Source organism: Coregonus clupeaformis, chromosome 37 (genome assembly GCF_020615455.1).
Source record: "Coregonus clupeaformis isolate EN_2021a chromosome 37, ASM2061545v1, whole genome shotgun sequence".
In the NCBI taxonomy this organism is placed as follows: Eukaryota; Metazoa; Chordata; class Actinopteri; order Salmoniformes; family Salmonidae; genus Coregonus; species Coregonus clupeaformis.
The window spans coordinates 12,762,806-12,787,025 of NC_059228.1; the positions used below are offsets into that span (position 1 = coordinate 12,762,806).

The 24,220-nt window shown below is 41.7% G+C and overlaps 1 protein-coding gene across 1 annotated transcript in view; it reads left to right on the top strand.

Annotated features, from left to right (window-relative positions):
- The window catches only part of LOC121553431 (glutamate dehydrogenase, mitochondrial), a 43,995-nt gene that overhangs the window by 13,202 nt on the left and 6,573 nt on the right, over positions 1 to 24,220 (top strand). Inside the window, exons 2-10 of the mRNA XM_041866532.2 lie at positions 8,238 to 8,318; positions 8,437 to 8,492; positions 15,209 to 15,272; positions 16,147 to 16,241; positions 17,345 to 17,524; positions 20,521 to 20,658; positions 20,905 to 21,042; positions 21,409 to 21,489; positions 22,202 to 22,325. Coding sequence (XP_041722466.1) covers positions 8,238 to 8,318; positions 8,437 to 8,492; positions 15,209 to 15,272; positions 16,147 to 16,241; positions 17,345 to 17,524; positions 20,521 to 20,658; positions 20,905 to 21,042; positions 21,409 to 21,489; positions 22,202 to 22,325 — 957 coding nt within the window. The remainder of the gene's footprint in view (positions 1 to 8,237; positions 8,319 to 8,436; positions 8,493 to 15,208; positions 15,273 to 16,146; positions 16,242 to 17,344; positions 17,525 to 20,520; positions 20,659 to 20,904; positions 21,043 to 21,408; positions 21,490 to 22,201; positions 22,326 to 24,220) is intronic.

Consider the following 24,220-nt stretch of genomic DNA (forward strand, 5'->3'; position numbering starts at 1 on the left):
CTACTCTTGGTAGGTAAAAGGGTCTGGAGCTTACCATGAGGTATTCTATATCAGGTGAGCAAAAGCTCAAGATTTCCTTCACACTTGAAGCAGCACACCACCTCCTTTCGACTTCCCTGGAATGCACGATCCTGCCGCTGCATGGAGAATCCACCGTGTACTAAGTGCATCATCATCCAGACACGTTTCAGTAAGACATATAATCGTGCAGCTTTTCAAGTCTCTCTCGGCACCATCTTGCAGAGTGTCATCATATATTCCACATTTGCACAAGTAGGCTAATTTTGCCTTCTTGAAATCCAATATTTCAACCACTAGAAACTGTGCATAGGCATGGTCTAAAGCAGTGTTTAAGGCATTCCTAGTCGATCACCGAGCATTTCTGTAGAAAAGCAAACGATAAAGCCTTGCTTTTCTTTTCTCTGCCTACCTGGCAGACCGGGAGATCTGGAGCTTACTGGGGCTGGCCAATCGGGTAGCTCAAATCACCGTGCCTACAGCTTCCAGCAAAGTTTCATACTAGCCTACATGAGATTTCATAACTTTTAAAAACCATGACCAGAGAGAGACTGTCAAAGAATACAGCAAAGAGCTGCTGTTTTTTATGAGGGAGTTCATGTTTAAGTTTTTATTCAGCACGGTCAACACTTTTTATTTAACACTATTACAAACACAAAATGTGTTTCTCTGTGCTGCAGCTGCAATGAATTAGTAGCCAAGTGTATCGATAGCCCTGCGTTTTTATTATTATTAGCAGTTTGTCGTGTTTATTTTAATATCGTGGAATATTTCACTTTCTCTGGACATAGGAACAACATGAATGTGTGCATGAGGCAGATGCGACTCGAGTTTCGCCATCAGGTGGAAGGTGTCCCCTCTTTACAAACCTTTAAGTGGCCCATTTGCGAGATTGACTTGCCATTTCAATAGGCATAGGCTACAGATTAAAGTCAGGGTTTATGATTGTAATTCAACTTTGCCATCGTTTGCTTGGATAATAAGAAGTACTTGTTTCCCCAATAGCCTGCTGGAATAGGCTACTAAGGATGGGGTCATCACTTCAATCACTGAATTAAATATTAATAATATGTATATGAACTGAATATGCTTGTTTATTTTTTTTGAATTTGTTTTACCTGTAGCCTAATCTGACTACTGTTACGTCAATCTAAGGCTACAACAACAATAAACTGTAGTTATAGGATATTTATTCAATTGGTTTACCAGCTCCAGGTAGGCTACACAAGAGGCACAAATTGATTTGCAATGACTCCAGTGATATCGTCATTTCAACATTTATTGGATCAAATGGTAGCCTACAATGGCATATACAGTAAATTAATACTTGATGGCCAACAGAGACAAATGTATCATTCTCCACATTTAATGTCAGTTTCATTGCAGACCACCTCCTAGCTGATTGATGTAATGCGCTCTAGTCGTTTTCCAGTGCTTTGGTCCATTATTTATTGACGTGCAACATTTCTCGAGTATTAATATGTTTTAAGGAAAAGGGTTTGGAAATAGGTTTCTCCATAATGACAACCTAAATAGCCTACCTACAACTAGTAAAAAGTTGTCACGTGCACGCGCTGCTCTCGCTCCTCTTGCTCACGTGACTCCGCCAATAACTCTAGCGCTCACTCAACACACCCCTCAGGCCTTCCCCACTGCTCACTCGCTCAGCAACAGCCTGTCTCACTGCCAGACAGCCAGGAGCAGGTCACAGTGAAATATGTATATTTTTTAAGATAAAAGCCTTGGCGGCCGCTGTGCAACTTGGAAATAGCCCCAAAACGTTTTCAAAGTAGCTCAATTTGGCAAGAAAACCGCAAACACTCCCGGTGGGAAGGAACTGCTGCCGAGTGGGAAGCAACAACCTCGTACAACATAGTTGTACTGGTGATTCGCACCGTCTTGTAGTTACGTTAGTCTTGCAGGCCCTGTGTAGCTCAGTTGGTATAGCATGGCGCTTGCAACGCCAGGGTTGTGGGTTCTGGTGGGCCAGTATGAAAAGAAATTAAAAAATGTATGCACTCACTAACTGTAAGTCGCTCTGTATAAGAGCGTCTGCTAAATGACTAAAGAAAAAAACAAAAAAAGAAATTGGCCTGTCACGGTGATGTCCAGATGGTGACCAATACTACAAGTTATTTCTACCTCGCCTATCGAAATAAACGTCACTTTCTTTTACAACTTTTAACTAGCGCCATGCTTCTGTTGTTGCCAGCATAAACTAACTAACTGGGAAAGGCTCGACTGACTTAACCGAATCCATTCCTGTCCACACTGGACTCTCAGCTGCGCGACATACGTCATCAATTTGGGCACCAGGCGTGTCTGTATAGCCTCTCCTGATAGGAGGTTTGGAACGGACGTAACCATATTATGTACACGTGAGGGGCCAAGAAATGACATACACCGACTGAACCATAGAAATAGAATAGATGAACTGAACCACAATCCCAAAATCTGAACTCTAATGCAAAGTTAAATGGAAGTTTGAACTCTATCCATAGGTTCACTCTCCACCCATGCTGACAGTCCAGTTGTGGGTTTGTTTATTCAACTGGGCAGTCTTGTGGGGCTGTGTGAACACTGGTGATTTAGGCTGGTAATTGATCGATGATGATTATAATAATATGCCATTTAGCAGATCACCAAACATGACCTGTAGACCCGCTTAGAGGGCTGAATTTGCCAGGTGATGCTAGTCTGCATGCTCCATTTTCAGAGAGCAGACAGCACTCTTCCTCAATTTCTCTCCAGGCTGACTTGTATAAAGCTTGGTGGAGCTTCAGGATTTGTTCTGAACTTTTAATAACAAATTACTCGTAGCTTTTGTCTCTCTGGTGTTTTGTTTTAAAGGAAAGATAATGGGGTTGTGCCAGTTTTACAATTATTAAACTCGACCAGACCTTACCAACTCAGCTGGTCAAAACCAGACCTGGATAAGATAGTGGTGTGAGATGAGAGCATAAGTCCTTTATGTGGGAGGAGGCTGCAGTGGCTACTGGGTTGGCTAAAACAGGGGTGTGTGTGAGACTACTGTGTTGTAAATGTGCTGCTTCTGTCATAGACTGGTATGACCCCTTACAGAGGCAGCCCTAATATATTAACCTGTGATGAGGATATGAACTCTTGAACCTTAAGTGCCTGCTTAAGTGCCTCACTCATCTCAGAGTGAAATGTACGGTGTCAGCCAGTTTCACTGTATTCAACATTATGCCATTGAATTAGGGATCCAGAAACGGAGACCCTGTTGTTTCTTGAGTCTTGCTAGGCTAGCTAGGCTATATGTTCACCAGTAGACAGCCATTGAGTAAAAGCCATAGTACAGAAATGTTGGCACTGGCGGTGACGGGAGGGGATGTTAGAATAATTTTTGGCACCTGCCACGGTCATTGGAATTAAATAAACTCTCTGGCAGCACCTCTGGGCACTGAGCCTTGGTTTTGATGGGTGCACTGCAATCTCTCTCTGTTTGGCTCCCTGTCCAAAGATGACCTGAGTTTGGTACAGGCAGACATGACATTTCCCGACTATTTATGAGGTAGCTTTTCTAATTTGAACCTCAATTCTGTTATGTTAGAGTTGATTCTGAGCCATGTCCATATGTCAGCTGACATACAGTAGGCCTATGGCAGATGGTTAAGGATGAAGTCTGATTTGTTAAAGGAAAGCGTTGGTAATTTAAACTAATCACAACAAACCACAATTCTCTCCCCAGGGAAATAAATTACTCTTCTTTCAATCACAATCCTGTTCGGTCTGCTTTTGAATTGAACACATTCCCAAAACCAGTTCTCTGCATCAAGTTTGAACCATCAGCCTCATGTTGCACTAATTAGAAATATCCTGCATTTTATGCAGCTATTAAAAGCTTTAGTGCCTTCAGAAGTGGAAGGTTTGTGAGGTCCTGTGTGTAGAGCAGCCATACTTGATAGGTGGACTGCCGGCCGGATCCAGACACAAAACGGGGTCAATACGCAGGTCCCGACAATAAAATAAATGCATAACATTTTGGGAATTCTGTTTGTGATTTGACTCCTGATATCATATGAAGATCCATAAGACATGGAAAATGTGTAGAATTGCAGGAAATTTGCTTTAAAACTGCTAATTTTTCTCTCTGCCAATGAGGGGTTTGGGGTTGCGAGGTGGGGGTTTGTTACTATGCCGATAAATGAAAATATCCATCCGGACCTTTGTCACCTAGGACATTTGTGTGACCGGACCTCCTCAAATACTATTTGAGTACCCCTGCCTGGTATAGAGTATAGTGGTAAGAGATAGTAAACAAGACGTTCCTGCCAGGAGCACACCCAGTTTCCAGCTCCCAATGTTTTTCCTCATTGTGGATTGGGTGGAGGGGAGCTGGCCTGCGGTCTCAGGAGTGAGGGCGTTTTTTAAGCTGGCCCCAGTGGGTGGAGTTTGCAACAGGTGAACAGTGATTGTATTAGTTTTAAAACCTGGCTGCCTCCCAGGCGTGAGCTGGGTGCCCTGTTCAAAGCCGATGGTGAAGTGGACTCAAAACAAAGTGATGTATGTCAGACACATGGAGTAATGACTTAGGATTCCCATGCAAAAGTGTGGTTTGCTCTTGATAAATATGTGCTTTATCTGCCTTTCCCCAAAAAACTAGTTTGAAAATATGTCACATTACAGGCCCGTAGCCTGGTGCAACCCGGTTCAGCCTAATCAAATCCCATCAGTTAGCCATAACGCTAGGCGGGGGTGTGGTTTCTACCACCCTCACATGCAAGCGAAATGTCCTTTCGTAGGATAGCCGTAGGCAAATTCATTGATATTCATGAGTTACATCAGGTGATTCGTTGAGCCTTCTTGGATGTGTGACATCACACAGATGCACTGCAGAGCCTTCTGTCTAGCTTGCTCGCCGGCATTAGCAGTAAGCACTGAACGACTTAGGAGACCCTGCTTAATTAATTGTGAAATAAATGAAAGCCTCACCAGCTAGCTACCAATCCATTTTATTTTCACAGTCCGATCATAAAACAAGTCCACTAATTGTTATTTTTACCTTTCCACAAACTGTCTGTTGCTTGATATGTGCAAGTTGACCCAAATGTATCAAAGAAAAGGAAATCCTCAGTTAGTTGGTTAGTAGTGGCTACTCCCTGGCCAGTGAGCTAGCAATCTACATTTCAGAAATTGAGTTATCCTCCTAAATGTGGTGGACAGTGGATAAACTAACTATGAGTTGTACATACAGTACCGGTCAAAAGTTTAGACACACCTACTCATTCCAGGGTTTTTCTTTATTTTTACTATTTTCTACATTGTAGAATAATAGTGAAGACATCAAAACTATGAAATAACACATGGAATCATGTAGTAACCAAAAAAGTGTTAAACAAATCAAACTATATGTTATATTTGAGTAGCCACCCTTTGCCTTGATGACAGCTTTGCACACTCTTGGAATTCTCTCAATCAGTTTCATGAGGTAGTCACCTGGAATGCATTTCAATTAACAGGTGTGCCTTGTTAAGTTAATTAGTGGAATTTCTTTACTTCTTAATGCGTTTGAGCCAATCAGTTGTGTTGTGACAAGGTATGGTTGGTATACAGAAGATAGCCCTATTTGGTAAAAGACAAAGTCCATATTATGGCAAGAACGGCTCAAATAAGCAAACAGAAACAACAGTCCATCATTACTTTAAGACATGAAGGTCAGTCAATCCGGAAAATTTCAAGAACTTTCTTCAAGTGCAGTCGCAAAAACCATCAAGTGCTATGATGAAACTGGCTCTCATGAGGACCGCCACAGGAAAGGAAGACCCAGAGTTACATCTGCTGCAGAGGATAAGTTCATTAGAGTTACCAGCCTCAGAAATTGCAGGCTAAATAAATGCTTCACAGAGTTCAAGTAACAGACACGTCTCAACATGAACTGTTCAGAGGAGACTGCGTGAATCAGGCCTTTGCTGCAAAGAACCCACTACTAAAGGACACCAATAAGAAGAAGATACTTGCTTGGGTCAAGAAACACGAGCAATTAGACCGGTGGAAATCTGTCCTTTGGTCTGATGAGTACACGTGAGATTTTTGGTTCCAACTGCCGTGGCTTTGTGAGACGCAGAGTAGGTGAACGGATGATCTCTGCATGTGTGGTTCTCACCCTGAAGCATGAATGAGGAGGTGTGATGGTGTGGGGGATGCTTTGCTGGTGTGATTTATTTAGAATTCAAGGCACACTTAACCAGCATGGCTACCATTAGCATTCTGCAGCGATACACCATCCCATCTGGTTTGCACACCTCCAGGCTGTGTAAGGGCTATATGACCAAGAAGGAGAGTGATGGAGTGCTGCATCAGATGACCTGGCCTCCAAATCACCTGATTTGTTTAGCCCTTTTTTGGTTACTACATGATTCCATATGTGTTATTTCATAGTTTTAATGTCTTCAGTATTATTCTACAATGTAGAAAATAGTAAAAATAAAGAACCCTTGAATGAGTAGGTGTGTCCAAACTTTTGACTGGTACTGTATGTCTGAAAATGAACTAGTCACCAGTTGTTGCCAATGGTGTTCTTATTTCTAACCAGTTGGCTATTGTAGCCTGTGTGCCCATGAGCTCCCAAGTCTAGCTACTGTGTTGTTTGGCGTCCACCATTAGCTAACTGTTAGCAAGCTACTTGGCTACTCAGTCAGTAGCTATCCTTCTAAATGCGGTGGTCACTGGATATACTAGCTATTAGTTTAACATATTTTGGTGAAAACAAACTAGTAGCCAGTTGTTGCCCATGGTGGAATCATATCTAACCAGCTGGCACCTGAAGCCTATGTGACATGTCTATGCCCATGAGCTCCCGAGTCTAGATGCAGAAAACGGCTGAGGTGACTCAAACCCTATAGCTAGCTAACAAGCCCTCCTTGGCGACAATGTTATTGGGATGCGGGAATATTAGATGTCTTTTAATTTTTAAGATCACTGTCATTGAAGTTGGTGGTTACTACTGGTTTTAGATCCGGGGGTAGAGAAATTGTCCGCAATTGTTTTGGTAAGGGCTCGTAGTGATGTCACACACTCAAGAAGGCTCAACCAATCACCCGACGGCAAATAATGACTTTGCCTCCGGCTATCCTACGAAAGGAAATTTTGCCTACTGTGACTCTGACACTGGGCAACTGCAACCATTTTGTGCAGTGAAACTGACAACCTGTGATAACTACGAGAGGCCTAGTATGAAATGGAGTGTTTGGATTTTGTACAAAAATGTGGTCTTGTTCCAGAACAGACTGGGCTGGCATAGACGAGGGCTAACCTGCATTAGACGTGGTAACTTTAGATACCCCTCATTTTCTCTCCCCCTCATGCTCCTCTAAAAAGTACATTTCATTATCAGAGTGGCTCTGCCGTTCTGAGACTAGTTAGGGCACAAAATACCCCCTAGCTTGTGATTGTGTGTGAGTAGGCTAATTGCTTTAGTCCACCTCTTGTGTTGGAGAATAAAATACCAAACTGTTAAGCTAAAGTAGGAGTGGGCTCTCTGGTTTTAAATAGTGGATAGTGTGCACATTTCACTTGTTTTGCTGTACAGCAACTAATTAGGCATATTGTTTTCATCATGTATAAAGTTCAGGTATACCATTTTCCTAATTCTCATACACACCTACTCTAGCTAGAGAGTCGTTTTTCAGCCAAGTCTGATATCACAGGTTTCACACCTCGCTTCGGCTGCCATTCCTTCCAGTTCTCTGCTGCCAATGACTGGAACGAATTGCAAAAATCTCTGAAGCTGGAGACTCTTATCTCCCTCACTAACTTTAAGCATCAGTTGTCAGAGCACCTTAACGATCACTGCACCTGTACACAGCCCATCTGTAATTAGCCCACACAACTACCTCATCCCCATATTGTTATTTATTTTGCTCATTTGCACCCCAGTATCTCTATTTGCACATCATCTCTTGCACATCTATCATTCCAGTGTTAATACTAATTGTAATTATATTTTGCACTATAGCCTATTTATTGCCTTACCTCCATAACTTGCTACATTTGCACACACTGTATATATATTTTCTATTGTGTTATTGACTGTACATTTTTGTTTATTCCATATGTAACTCTGTTGTTTTTATCGCACTGCTTTGCTTTATCTTGGCCAGGTCGCAGTTGTAAATGAGATTGTTCTCAACTGGCTTACCTGGTTAAATAAAGGTGAAAAATAAAATAAAAAAGAACTGTCATGTTGTATGTTTCAGGTATCCGCTACAGCACCGAGGTGTCTGTCGACGAGGTGAAAGCCCTGGCCTCGCTGATGACATACAAATGTGCTGTCGTGGGTAAGTGCTTTTATAGGCCTAGCCTATATCTTCAAGACATAAGTCCTCCAGACATAAGTGTTTATATAGCCTATTGTGTTTTTTCTGATGCAACCCCGTCCATTTTTAATTCCTTCAGATGTGCCATTTGGAGGAGCCAAAGCTGGAGTGAAGATCAACGTAAAGAATTACACTGTAGGTATTAGTTTGTTTCGGGATACGCCAGAGTATCTTTTAAGAAATACTAATTGTTGATGTCCTTTCATCCCATTCTCCCAGTCACAAGGCACTTTCACATTAGCTTTAGGGTGTGTTCCCTTTCTATGTACAAAGCAGTTTGTCTCAATAGACAACAATGTCAGTTTCTCCTTTATTTTGAACTTGTTTATCTGTGACTCTCAGAGCTTATCATACATGCTCACATTACTAAGTCATCTAAACCAATGATTAGAGTGCTGTCAAGGCATTTCATTTTTGTCTCACTAGGTCCATTGCGCTGTATTTACCCCTAGTGCCTAGATAATAACCATTGGGCACACACTGGTTGAATCAATGTTGTTTCAATGTAATTTGTCAATGCATTGTGACATTTGATTTGAAAAAAAGTCATCAACCAGTATTGTTCATCTAATTTCAACCTACTTTGTTAACATTGAAATTAGGGAAAACTTAAATTCATTGACTTAACCTGACTAACAGGTTGTTACATCAACTTAATTTCAACCTAATCATCAGAACTATGTATACCTAGAAATTGCATTGAAAATTCCACATAGAAACTGAAAGAATCTCGTGGTTGAAATTATTTAGAATTGTATATTTGAATAGACATTTTATTTGACCTTGTTTCAATGTTGATGGTAACATGTTGTATTTGAATCAATGTCATTGTTTCAACGTCATGCCATCAGCCTAAATAAAGAGGTGTGTGTGTATATACAGTGAGGGAAGAAAGTATTTGATCCCCTGCTGATTTTTTAAGTTTGCCCACTGACAAAGAAATTATCAGTCTATAATTTTAATGGTAGGTTTATTTGAACAGTGAGAGACAGAATAACAACAAAAAAATCCTGAAAAACACATGTCAAAAATGTTATAAATTTATTTGCATTTTAATGAGGGAAATAAGTATTTGACCCCTCTGCAAAACATGACTTAGTACTTGGTGGCAAAACCCTTGTTGGCAATCACAGAGGTCAGACATTTCTTGTAGTTGGCCACCAGGTTTGCACACATCTCAGGAGGGATTTTGTCCCACTCCTCTTTGCAGATCTTCTCCAAGTCATTAAGGTTTCGAGGCTGACGTTTGGCAACTCGAACCTTCAGCTCCCTCCACAGATTTTGTATGGGATTAAGGTCTGGAGACTGGCTAGGCCACTCCAGGATCTTAATGTGCTTCTTCTTGAGCCACTCCTTTGTTGCCTTGGCCGTGTGTTTTGGGTCATTGTCATGCTGGAATACCCATCCACGACCCATTTTCAATGCCCTGGCTGAGGGAAGGAGGTTCTCACCCAAGATTTGACGGTACATGGCCCTGTCCATCGTCCCTTTGATGCGGTGAAGTTGTCCTGTCCCCTTAGCAGAAAAACACCCCCAAAGCATAATGTTTCCACCTCTATGTTCGATGGTGGGGATGGTGTTCTTGGGGGTCATAGGCAGCATTCCTCCTCCTCCAAACACGGCGAGTTGAGTTGATGCCAAAGAGCTCCATTTTGGTCTCATCTGAACACAACACTTTCACCCAGTTCTCCTCTGAATCATTCAGATGTTAATTGGTAGACTTCAGACGGGCCTGTATATGTGCTTTCTTGAGCATGGGGACCTTGCGGGCGCTGCAGGATTTCAGTCCTTCACGACGTAGTGTGTTACCAATTGTTTTCTTGGTGACTATGGTCCCAGCTGCCTTGAGATCATTGACAAGATCCTCCCGTGTAGTTATGGGCTGATTCCTCACCGTTCTCATGATCATTGCAACTCCACGAGTTGAGATCTTGCATGGAGCCCCAGACCGAGGGAGATTGACAGTTATTTTGTGTTTCTTCCATTTGCGAATAATCGCACCAACTGTTGTCACCTTCTCACCAAGCTGCTTGGCGATGGTCTTGTAGCACATTCCAGCCTTGTGTAGGTCTACAATCTTGTCCCTGACATCCTTGGAGAGCTCTTTGGTCTTGGCCATGGTGGAGAGTTTGGAATCTGATTGATTGATTGCTTCTGTGGACAGGTGTCTTTTATACAGGTAACAAACTGAGATTAGGAGCACTCCCTTTAAGAGTGTGCTCCTAATCTCAGCTCTTTACCTGTATAAAAGACACCTGGGAGCCAGAAATCTTTCTGATTTGAGAGGGGGTCAAATACTTATTTCCCTCATTAAAATGCAAATCAATTTATAACATTTTTGACATGCGTTTTTCTGGATTTTTTTGTTGTTATTCTGTCTCTCACTGTTCAAATAAACCTACCATAAAAATTATAGACTGATCATTTCTTTGTCAGTGGGCAAACGTACCAAATCAGCAGGGGATCAAATACTTTTTTCCCTTACTATCTATATATATATATATATATATATATATATATACACACACACACACACACATACAGTGCATTCGGAAAGTATTCAAACCCCTTGACTTTTTCCACACTTGTTACGTTACAGCCTTATTCTAAAATGGATTAAATCTACACACAATACCCCATAATGACGAAGCAAAAACAGGTTTATAGACATTTTTGTAAATGTAAAAAAACAAAAAAACAGATGGCTTATTTACATACACTACCGGTCAAAAGTTTTAGAACACCTACTCATTCAAGGGTTTTTCTTTATTTGTACTACAGTGGGGGGAAAAAAGTATTTAGTCAGCCACCAATTGTGCAAGTTCTCCCACTTAAAAAGATGAGAGAGGCCTGTAATTTTCATCATAGGTACACGTCAACTATGACAGACAAAATGAGAAAACAAATTCCAGAAAATCACATTGTAGGATTTTTAATGAATTTATTTGCAAATTATGGTGGAAAATAGGTATTTGGTCAATAACAAAAGTTTCTCAATACTTTGTTATATACCCTTTGTTGGCAATGACACAGGTCAAACGTTTTCTGTAAGTCTTCACAAGGTTTTCACACACTGTTGCTGGTATTTTGGCCCATTCCTCCATGCAGATCTCCTCTAGAGCAGTGATGTTTTTGGGGCTGTCGCTGGGCAACACGGACTTTCAACTCCCTCCAAAGATTTTCTATGGGGTTGAGATCTGGAGACTGGCTAGGCCACTCCAGGACCTTGAAATGCTTCTTACGAAGCCACTCCTTCATTGCCCGGGCGGTGTGTTTGGGATCATTGTCATGCTGAAAGACCCAGCCACGTTTCATCTTCAATGCCCTTGCTGATGGAAGGAGGTTTTCACTCAAAATCTCACGATACATGGCCCCATTCATTCTTTCCTTTACACGGATCAGTCGTCCTGGTCCCTTTGCAGAAAAACAGCCCCAAAGCATGATGTTTCCACCCCCATGCTTCACAGTAGGTATGGTGTTCTTTGGATGCAACTCAGCATTCTTTGTCCTCCAAACACGACGAGTTGAGTTTTTACCAAAAGGTTATATTTTGGTTTCATCTGACCATATGACATTCTCCCAATCCTCTTCTGGATCATCCAAATGCACTCTAGCAAACTTCAGACGGGCCTGGACATGTACTGGCTTAAGCAGGGGGACACGTCTGGCACTGCAGGATTTGAGTCCCTGGCGGCGTAGTGTGTTACTGATGGTAGGCTTTGTTACTTTGGTCCCAGCTCTCTGCAGGTCATTCACTAGGTCCCCCGTGTGGTTCTGGGATTTTTGCTCACCGTTCTTGTGATCATTTTGACCCCACGGGGTGAGATCTTGAGTGGAGTCCCAGATCGAGGGAGATTATCAGTGGTCTTGTATGTCTTCCATTTCCTAATAATTGCTCCCACAGTTGATTTCTTCAAACCAAGCTGCTTACCTATTGCAGATTCAGTCTTCCCAGCCTGGTGCAGGTCTACAATTTTGTTTCTGGTGTCCTTTGACAGCTCTTTGGTCTTGGCCATAGTGGAGTTTGGAGTGTGACTGTTTGAGGTTGTGGACAGGTGTCTTTTATACTGATAACAAGTTCAAACAGGTGCCATTAATACAGGTAACGAGTGGAGGACAGAGGAGCCTCTTAAAGAAGAAGTTACAGGACTGTGAGAGCCAGAAATCTTGCTTGTTTGTAGGTGACCAAATACTTATTTTCCACCATAATTAGCAAATAAATTCATAAAAAATCCTACAATATGATTTTCTGGATTTTTTTTCTCAATTTGTCTGTCATACTTGACGTGTACCTATGATGAAAATTACAGGCCTCTCTCATCTTTTTAAGTGGGAGAACTTGCACAATTGGTGGCTGACTAAATACTTTTTTTCCCCACTGTATATTCTACATTGTAGAATAATAGTGAAGACATCAAAACTATGAAATAACACATATGGAATCATGTAGTAACCAAAAAAGTGTTAAACAAATCAAAATATATTTTATATTTGAGATTCTTCAAATAGCCACCCTTGTGAAGCCTTGATGACAGCTTTGCACAATCTTGGCATTCTCTCAACCAGCTTAACTTGGAATGCTTTTCCAACAGTCTTGAAGTAGTTCCCACATGCTGAGCACTTCTTGGCTGCTTTTCCTTCACTCTGATGTCCGACTCATCCCAAACCATCTCAATTTGGTAGAGGTCGGGGGATTGTGGAGGTCAGGTCATCTGATGCAGCACTCCATCACTCTCCTTCTTGGTCGAATAGCCCTTACACAGCCTGGAGGTGTGTTGGGTCATTGTCCTGTTGAAAAACAAATGATAGTCCCACTAAGCCCAAACCAGATGGGATGGCGTATCGCTGCAGAATGCTATGGTAGCCATGCTGGTTAAGTGTGCCTTGAATTCTAAATAAATCACAGACAGTGTCACAAGCAAAGCACCCCCAAACAATCACACCTCCTCCATGCTTCAAGGTGGGAACCACATATGCGGAGATCATCCGTTCACCTACTCTGCGTCTCACAAAGACACGGCTATTGGAACCAAAAATCTCTAATTTGGACTCATCAGACCAAAGGACAGATTTCCACCGGTCTAATGTCCATTGCTCGTGTATCTTGGTCCAAGCTAGTCTCTTCTTATTGAGAATTGCAGCAATTCGACCAAGAACGCCTGATTCACGCAGTCTCCTCTGAACAGTTGTTGTTGAGATGTGTCTGTTACTTGAAATTTCTGAGGCTGGTAACTCTAATGAACTTATCCTCTGCAGCAGAGTTAACTCTGGGTCTTCCTTTCCTGTGGCGGTCCTCATGAGAGCCAGTTTCATTATAGCGTTTGATGGTTTGTGCGACTGCCATTGAAGAAACTTTAAAAGTTCTTGAAATTTTCCGGATCAACTGTCTTAAAGTAATAATGGAATGTCGTTTCTCTTTGCTTATTTGAATTGTTCCTTCCATAATATGGACTTAGTATTTTACCAAATAGGGCCATCTTCTGTATACCACCCCTACCTTTCCACAAAAAATTCCACAAATTAACTTTTAACAAGGCACACCTGTTTAATTAAAATGCATTCCAGGTGACTACCTCATGAAATTGGTTGAGAGAATGCCAATAGTGTGCAAAGCTGTCATCAAGGCAAAGGGTGGCTACTTTGAAGAATCACTTATTTGGTTACTACACGATTCCATATGTGTTATTTCATAGTTTTGATGTCTTCACTATTATTCTACAATGTAGAAAATAGTAAAAAAATAAAGAAAAATCCTGGAATGAGTAGGTGTGTCCAAACTTTTGACTGGTACTGTAGTTGTAATTTATGTTGAAATTATATTGATGTAAGTCAGGTTAATTTAATGTATTTTGGTTGACGTTTTACCCTAATTTCAATGTTTTACAACCCTGGTTGAAATTAGATGAAAACAGAACTGGTTGATGACTTTTTTCAAATCCAATGTATTTTCCACTTTGATTCTGCTTCACAATACGTTGACAAATTACATTGAAACAACGTTGATTCAACCAGTGTATGGCCTGTAGGAAGGCTGCAGCTTGTCCTATTATGTAGCCATTCATTCGAGTGTTTGTTTTAGCAGTGATCGGAACAAGGATGAGGACATCTCTACCTTCAACTTTGACCCCAGAATTAGCTGAGATTACTACTGATTGGAAACAAGGAAGAAGGAGACATAGATCATTATGTCTTTCTCATAAATACAAAATATGCATAACCTGCACTTAATAAAGTTCATATTTAAATGTGCAAATAAAAACGTAATTAAGTGCATGTTGGACATATTATAGCAGAAGTTATTAAGATGTTGAATACCTTATATCTAAATGAATAGATCACACTATTCAATGTTCCATAGAGCTCTGCACAGGAAGCTGTTAGTCAGTGGGCTCTCCCTCCACTTCCTGTAGCTAGCCCAGCACTGACCCGCCCTGTCTGTTGCCAGTGGCCCTAGGGCTCCATTAGGCTATGGGGGAGAACTGCTGAGCTATCAGCTGGTAGACATCATGACTGGGACATTTCCCCCTCTTCTCTCTGCTGGGCTGATGGCTCTGAAAGAGCAGGAGTTTTTTAGTCCCTTGATCCTCCTGAGCCAAATGTATAGTCCTTGAGCCAGGTGGATGAGTGTTTCACCTTCAGTGTTCATTGAATAAGTTAAAGTAATCCAGCTTTGACATAGTAGTATTAACCTACCTGAAGCTGATGTTGCATCTCAATATTTGAGAATTATATTCTATCACAAAGCAGGATGTTTTTGTGCTGTTATAGAAGAGCCTTTACTTATTTGGTCTGACTTTACAGCCAGTGAAATATGCAATGCCATTTATCATACTGTTATGCTCTGCCTGCAGGACAATGAACTGGAGAAAATCACCAGAAGATTCACCATTGAGCTGGCCAAGAAGGGTTTTATTGGTGAGTAGTGTCTGTGTTCAGGGAAACATTGAAGGCTGCCGGTGAAAATGTCTGGCAGTAATGTGTATGTCTGCGTGAATACATGGTCCCCTGGAGTGGGGGAGGGGGGGTCTGCCTTCCACTTAGCCCATACCAACACAGGCAGGGTTTCATGAGCCCGCGGCGCAACACAAACATAAATAACCATGATGAGAGAGGGGTTAAACAGAAGACTTGACAAGGGGAAACTGTACACCAGAAAAAAGCTAACACAAAATAATCCACCAAATATTATTTGGGGATGTCAGAATTAAATAAGCAGTGCACATTAACTTCACGTTCTTTGTAACAATGCACTATCACTCCCAAGGACCTCCGCTTGTTTAAGAGTTATTTTAGGGTAATGCTTTGAATGTTTGAAGTGCCCGTGACCTGACTTCAGGCCTTTGTAGGGGGTTTCTAGCCTGACAAGTCCACAGTGTTTAAAAAGGCAAGAATGGCACTCTATCTCTCTATATGTTATTTAAAGCCGTAAATGTCGTCCACATGGTCACTAAATCAGGAAGGTATCAGACTAGTCAGAGGAAGCCAGTTATTAAAAGGCATTCCCCAACATTCTTCCATAGGGGGATGAGGTGACTGTTTGTATAGCTACATGTCTTGGTTACACGTCATGTGACTAGACTATCTACAGTACACTGCAATAGCTTCAAAGTGGGCCATGAGTGCCTCTATCTAAATACAGTTCTACTGTTTCATACCAATATATTTAGATGGGTAATCATGTGTTTCAGTATGAGTTTGTTGTTGGTGTATTGTTTGTTTCTTTACTGAAGGCATTTTTTGTTATCCTAGAAGTTCACTTTAATCTAAATGATTTTCTTTCCCCTGTCAGGACCTGGCATTGATGTCCCTGCCCCTGATATGAGCACTGGAGAGAGGGAAATGTCCTGGATCGCTGACACCTACGCCAACACCATGGGCCACCATGTACGTGTTCCCTGTATAAACTCACTGCCCTCTCCCACAATAGACAGAGTTTCCACCAGCACTTCCTATCAACTAAGTTAAACAGCTTTTAACAATTACTGTAAACCACTTAAATGAAGGAAAATGTCATATAGAACTTTCTCAGCTGTTCCTCTGCTTGGTATATTTTATCACCATGAATCTGTTCATGTCTTATCAACCTTATAACCAAGCAACTATGTTACATGACCACAGACCACAAAGCAGAACTGTGTACAGTAGCAAGTGGTCAAGTGATAAGTTATTCTGTGTGTATACTAGCCATCCCTATTGACTTTGCTGAGTAAATATTTCCAGTATGTCACTGTGTTTTTCCCTTATCCCTTTTGTTGATTTGAGTTTTTACACAAAGTTCTGCTGGACTTTTATATGACCCTTATTTTCCTGTCATTAGGATACTGTTCCAATTCTACTGAAAGACAAAGCTCTAGATTCCATTAAGTTTAACTGTCTCTTGCTGTATGATGCTTATATGTTTTGTTGATTGCCAGGGAGGAGGTCAGGGAGCATCTCAACTGTACACTGGAATTTACCCTATAGCCTAGTCATAGAAGTTGGCCTCAGGCTAAAAACAGCACTACAGAGACATGTGCTCTTGTCCTGTCAAGGATTAAGTTTGTCACAGTTTGAGGACAATGCTGTGCTGTGTCCATGCAGGCCTCATGGTTAACTCCCTGTCTTCCCATAGCAGTCATTAATGACCTTACTTTATCAAGACGTTTAGTCTGATTCATGTTCTTCTCAGAATGTAGACTGAAGATGTTATTGTGTAGTGTGTTGGCAATTTGGCCTTGCCAAGTGCATGTTGGGACTTTTTTGGTATTGTCTTCCAATTAGACTAGTTTCTGGGTTATATTGATGTTATTATTGTAAAGAGCCTCATCTTTATCCCTCTGATTTGTCTCCGGTACATCCCAAAATGTGTCGACTTCACCATCCAGTGAGCCTCTTACAAGGTTGCCAAAATACGTATAATAAAATGGCCGTCTGCTGCATTTGTTTGCTTATGTGAAGTTGCTAATTCCACCACTAACGAACCACACGTTCCTCTCCTCTGTGTCCAGGACATCAACGCCCATGCCTGTGTGACTGGTAAGCCCATCAGCCAGGGGGGCATCCACGGAAGGATCTCGGCCACCGGGCGTGGAGTATTCCACGGCATCGAGAACTTCATCAACGAGGCGGCCTACATGAGCCAGCTGGGCCTGAGCCCCGGCTTCACCGACAAGACCTTTGTCATCCAGGTACAGACACAGCACTTATTGATTAGGAATGGCATTTGATTTACTTTCATCAGGTCTCAAAGCACTTTACAGTGTATGGGGTGTCATTATAGTAAGAGGTATGAGTAGGGTTGCAAAAATTTACAAAAGTTACCGGAATCTTCAGTCATTTTGGTAATTAATTGGAAATCTATGGCAATCTATTGTGACTTTGGTCAATAATTATACATTTTAGACTTGAATAACTTGTAATAAAATGTATTCATATAGTATTCATTTATTATATTGAACAAAAATATAAAAGCAACATGTAAAGTGTTGGTCCCATGTTTCATGAGCTGAAATAAAAGATCCCTGAAATTTTCCATACGCACAAAAAGCGTATTTCTCTGATTTTGTGCACAAATCAGTTTACGTCCCTGCTAGTGATAATTTCTCCTTTGCCAAGATAATAATCGTGTGGCATATCAAGAAGCTGATTAAACAGCATTATCATTACACAGGTGCACCTTGTGCTAGGGACAATAAAAGGCCACTCTAAAATGTGCAGTTTTGTCACACAACACAATCGTCTGAGACCAGCCACTCGGACAGCTGATGAAACTGAGGAGTATTTCTGTCTGTAATTAAAGCCCTTTTGTGTGGAAAAACTCATTTTGATTGGCTGCCCCTGCCCAGTCATGTGAAATCCATAGATTAGGGCTTAATGGATTTATTTCAATTGACTGATTTCCTTATATGAACTGTAACTCAGTAAAACCGTTGAAATTGTTGAATTTATATTTTTGTTCAGCATATATCTGTGTCCATGTTGTCCATTAGTTTCTAGTAGATAGACCATATGGTTCAAGAGAAAATAGCCTAATTAATGAAAGAAAGCATCTAATCAACAATCACATTTTTTCAATTAACTCTGCAACTCTTCCAACTATTGACTGTCACACATTGACGGCAACAAATACATATTGACATAGTAAAATACATTCAATTGTGTAAATAAAAAATGATATAAAGGATATTTTATTCTGAAACCCTCATTAACCACCAAAGGTACTTACTAAGTTGATGTTTTACAGCAATGTCATTCAATTTTATATTTTAAAATCATCTGATTTTAATTATTTCATATATTATACATGTTATAAGGCCCCACAGAGGGCCAGAGATGATTGCAGACACCTGTGATAATCTGAAGTAGCCAAAAGGCCCAGTAGATGTGATGGATTACATAAAGTCCTTGAAAGGTACCAACATTCTGGTAGTTTACTGGTAAACTTTGAAAGTTTCCAGTAATACACCCTCCCTTTACAACCCTAGGTATGACTCAGCACCTAACAGCATTTTCTGTTAGGGAAGCATTGCATACTGCAGAGTATGCATCTACTGCAGCACTGCTTATACAGTGGGGAGAACAAGTATTTGATACACTGCCGATTTTGCAGGTTTTCCTACTTACAAAGCATGTAGAGGTCTGTCATTTCTATCATAGGTACACTTCAACTGTGAGAAACGGAATCTAAAACAAAAATCCAGGAAATCACATTGTATGATTTTTAAGTAATTAATTTGCATTTTATTGCACGACATAAGTATTTGATACATCAGAAAAGCAGAACTTAATATTTGGTACAGAAACCTTTGTTTGCAATTACAGAGATCATACGTTTCCTGTAGGTCTTGACCAGGTTTGCACACACTGCAGCAGGGATTTTGGCCCACTCCTCCATACAGACCTTCTCCAGATCCTTCAGGTATCGGGGCTGTCGCTGGGCAATACGGACTTTCAGCTCCCTCCAAAGATTTTCTATTGGGTTCAGGTCTGGAGACTGGCTAGGCCACTCCAGGACCTTGAGATGCTTCTCACGGAGCCACTCCTTAGTTGCCCTGGCTGTGTGTTTCGAGTCGTTGTCATGCTGGAAGACCCAGCCACGACCCATCTTCAATGCTCTTACTGAGGGAAGGAGGTTGTTGGCCAAGATCTCGCGATACATGGCCCCATCCATCCTCCCCTCAATACGGTGCAGTCGTCCTGTCCCCTTTGCAGAAAAGCATCCCCAAAGAATGATGTTTCCACATCCATGCTTCACGGTTGGGATGGTGTTCTTGGGGTTGTACTCATCATTCTTCTTCCTCCAAACATGGCGAGTGGAGTTTAGACCAAAAAGCTATATTTTTGTCTCATCAGACCACATGACCTTCTCCCATTCCTCCTCTGGATCATCCAGATGGTCATTGGCAAACTTCAGACGGGCCTGGACATGCGCTGGCTTGAGCAGGGGGACCTTGCGTGCGCTACATGATTTTAATCCATGACGGCGTAGTGTGTTACTAATGGTTTTCTTTAAGACTGTGGTCCCAGCTCTCTTCAGGTCATTGACCAGGTCCTGCTGTGTAGTTATGGGCTGATCCCTCACCTTCCTCATGATCATTGATGCCCCACAAGGTGAGATCTTGCATGGAGCGCCAGACCGAGGGTGATTGACCGTCATCTTGAACTTCTTCCATTTTCTAATAATTGCGCCAACAGTTGTTGCCTTCTCACCAAGCTGCTTGCCTATTGTCCAAAGTATTGTGTTAAAGGAAACATGCACACTGCTTGTTTGTGGTCAAATCATTCTTTTTGGTTAGAGGTAGCAACATTAGAGGCTACTATAGAATGTTACCCAGGATGTTGGTATATTCCCTAAATAGGATACATAATAGCTTGTTAAATGTTGATGTATGGAGGACTGTCCTCCCTCCTACAGTAGAACAGTGTTACAGCTAATTACAAGCTGTACTGGTGGGAGGCTGCAGCATGTGTTATCATTATCATAAGTGAACCATAAACCCACTGGACCAGAAGACACTACACTACTCATGAACAAGAACAGAATCATAAATGTGCATTCTGTACATACAAGCAGGAACAGGCTTAACAATATGTGACTTACAGGGCACTCAGGTCAAAAACAAAGGTTCCAACCTATGTAATTTTTTTGTATTTTATTCTGAAATTCTTCTTTCTCTTTTCCCAGGGTTTCGGTAACGTTGGCATGCACTCCATGCGTTACCTGCACCGTTTCGGGGCCAAGTGTGTTGGTGTTGGAGAGATGGATGGAAGCATCTGGAACCCCAATGGCATCGACCCCAAGGAGCTGGAGGACTACAAGCTGGTTAGTACACAACTCATAGCTACAGTCACTAACCTGCAGGTCGACCTCTCTCTGGCTGTTTCATGCCCATGTAGAGAGCACAGTCTAAGGGTGCCACCTAGGGGACGTACAGTCTTCCTACACTCAAAGTCCTCCACAGACATACAGCCAACATCCAAGTGGCTCCAATGGCAAACCAGGATACACTTTGGTCCTGTAACTGTATGTCTCTGTCTCATTGTCTTTCTCTCTCGTTCTTCTCACCAGAAACACGGCACCATCGTGGGCTTCCCCAACTCCACACCATACGAAGGCAGCATCCTGGAGGCTGACTGTGACATCCTGATCCCCGCCGCCAGCGAGAAGCAGCTGACCAGGAATAACGCCCACAAAATCAAGGCCAAGGTCAGAGTTCAACAATCATGTCCAGACCAGCAGTCACTCTTATTACACATTTTACATTTTAGTCATTTAGCAGATGCTCTTATCCAGAGCGACTTACAGTTAGTGAGTGCATACATATTTTATTTTTTTCATACTGGCCCCCCGTGGGAATCGAACCCACAACCCTGGCATTGCAAGCGCCATGCTCTACCAACTGAGCTACACGGGGCACACTGAGTAATGTGCAGTGATTCCACATTTAATGCAGGCTAAAGTTATACACAATCATCACTGACCTCTATTGAACCTCACTAACAGTAGGAACATGTTTGTGGAAAGCTGGATTTGGTATGTATAGTGTATTTAAATCGTCTTTTGTTTTTCCAGATCGTTGCTGAAGGAGCCAACGGCCCCACCACCCCTGACGCTGATAAGATCTTCCTGGAGAGGAATATCATGGTGATTCCGGTAAGAGGCTGTATGCATATTTCAGACTGCATATTAATTTTTTCTCCACTTTCGCAACTTGTAGCAGGTTCGATTAGATTCTGTTGGTCCTGGAGACCTAGATATTTTTAGGGCCGTTTTCACAGACCCAGATCTAAACAAATTGGCCTAGAAGTAGGCCAGGGCCCGTGTCCACAAAGCATCTCAGAGTAGGAGTGCTGATCTAGGATCTGTCCATACAATTACAATCTTATTCATTATGAACTTAAAAGCCAAACTGATCCTAAATCAGCACTCGTACTCTGAGACGCTTTGTGGATACTGGCCCAGATTCTTACTTGGTAAGTCTATATTTTACATTTACATTTTAGTCATTTAGCAGACGCTCTTATCCAGAGCGACTTACAGTTAAGTGAGTGCATACATTTTCATACTGGCCACCCGTGGGCTACAGTGAAGACGGGGATTTCATGAACATTGATTAGTTGGATTGTATACCTCTGGTCTCCAGAGTCTGACTCCATTTCTTTGAATGGAGATTAATTATAGTCCAGGAATGCATATTATATTATTTATTTTAAACTTTTGTTTAGAAGTCAATTTTGTGCAAATAGTTGCTTAATCTGTCTCAGTGTAACTTACTCTTTGACTTCACAGCTCTTGATTGCCTGTTTGTTACAGCATAGCTGTAATGTTAGTGTTTGCAAACTAGTCCACCATGTCTTTTATTCAGGACATGTACCTGAACGCTGGTGGAGTGACTGTCTCCTACTTTGAGTGGCTGAAGAACCTGAACCATGTCAGCTACGGTAGACTGACCTTCAAGTACGAGAGGGACTCCAACTACCACCTGCTCAGTAAGTCTGACACTTCCCAAACCGTAGTGACGCACTCGCTCCTGCTAGTTCAGTCTACTCTCTGTTATGCCACATAAAGATGTATTTTGTTTATCTTGTATTATGCTAAAGTTGTATTTATTACTGTAGTTCAAGCATTGAAATCTTTAATTACTTCCCTATGTCAAGGGGGGATAATTGTTAGAATGGGAATGAGGACTATTTGAAATTTCATAAATCATTGGCTGCTTAACCACAATGTTTTTTTTTTTTTACAGCTGTGACTTACACATTTAATATTTTTTTGACTGCACAGTATAATATAATATAATATGCCATTTAGCAGATGCTTTTATCCAAAGCGACTTACAGTCATGTGTGCATACATTTTTACGTATGGGTGGTCCCGGGGATCGAACCCACTACCCTGGCGTTACAAGCGCCATGCTCTACCAATTGAGCTACAGACACACACACGAAATGTCGCTCACAACAAAGGGAACTAACAAAGAAAATCACTGACAAACAAAACGGAAACAGGTAGGTTTTAGGAGGGGTTCTCAAAGACACTCATGGGGCTGTCCACCAAAAGTTGACTAGCAACAAGAGTCTGGATCCTAGTCTGGTCCTCTGTAGCTCAATTGGTAGAGCATGGCGCATGTCCTGCTGGAAAAACCAATCCTCAGAGTTGGAGAACAATGTCAGAGCAAAAGGAAGCACATTTTCTTCCAGGACAACCTTGTACGTGGCTTGATTCATGCGTCCTTCACAAATACAAATCTGCCCGATTCCAGCCTTGCTGAAGCACCCCCAGATCATGACCGATCCTCCACCAAATTTCACAGTGGGTGCGAGACACTGTGGCTTGTAGGCCTCTCCAGGTCTCCGTCTAACCATTAGACGACCAGGTGTTGGGCAAAGCTGAAAATTGGACTCGTCAGAGAAGATGACCTTACTCCAGTCCTCTACGGTGCAATCCTTATGGTCTTTTGCAAACCTCAGCCTGGCTCTTCTTTGCTTCTCATTGATGAAGGGCTTTTTTCTAGCTTTGCACGACTTCAGCCCTGCCCCTAGGAGCCTGTTTCGAACCGTCCTCGCCATGCACTTCATCCCAGCTGCCGTTTGCCATTCTTTTTGTAGGTCACTTGATGTCATCCTACGATTGTTGAGTGACATTCGAATGAGTTGGCGGTAATCCCGGTCAGTAGAGAGTCGTTTTCGCCCTCTGCCGGTCTGTAGCTTTGTTGTCTGCTACTTGACCTTGTTCTTATGAACCACGGTCTTTGAAATTTTAAGGATGGAAGCAACCTGACGCTCACTGTATCCTTCTGCCAGTAAAGCCAGAATTGAACCCTTCTTTTCCTCACTCAAAACATTCCTTTTCAACTCTTTCGGCATGGTCAATAGTTATTTTTTGATTTAATATTACTTTTGAGGTACTATTAGCACTGTTTTTGCCATCCAGCTGGTCCTATTGTAAGAGGATAGTGATGACCACAACAGTGGTTTTTATACTTTTCCTCCTTAAATAAGATTTGGTTCATGTGATCACATAATCAGTACCTAATTCAGTAGAATGAGGTGTGCCTGTGTTGGAATTCAACAGACACTGAAATGGAATGGCTGTCATACATGTAGAGATGCTGATTTAAGGAAAATTTGCATTGGTCTCTTAATATTTTCCACAGCTGTGTGTGTGTATATGTATGTGTATATATGTATGTGTATATACAGTGGGGAGAACAAGTATTTGATACACTGCCGATTTTGCAGGTTTTCCTACTTACAAAGCATTTAGAGGTCTGTAATTTTTATCATAGGTACACTTCAACTGTGAGAGACGGAATCTAAAACAAAAATCCAGAAAATCACATTGTATGATTTTTAAGTAATTCATTTGCATTTTATTGCATGAC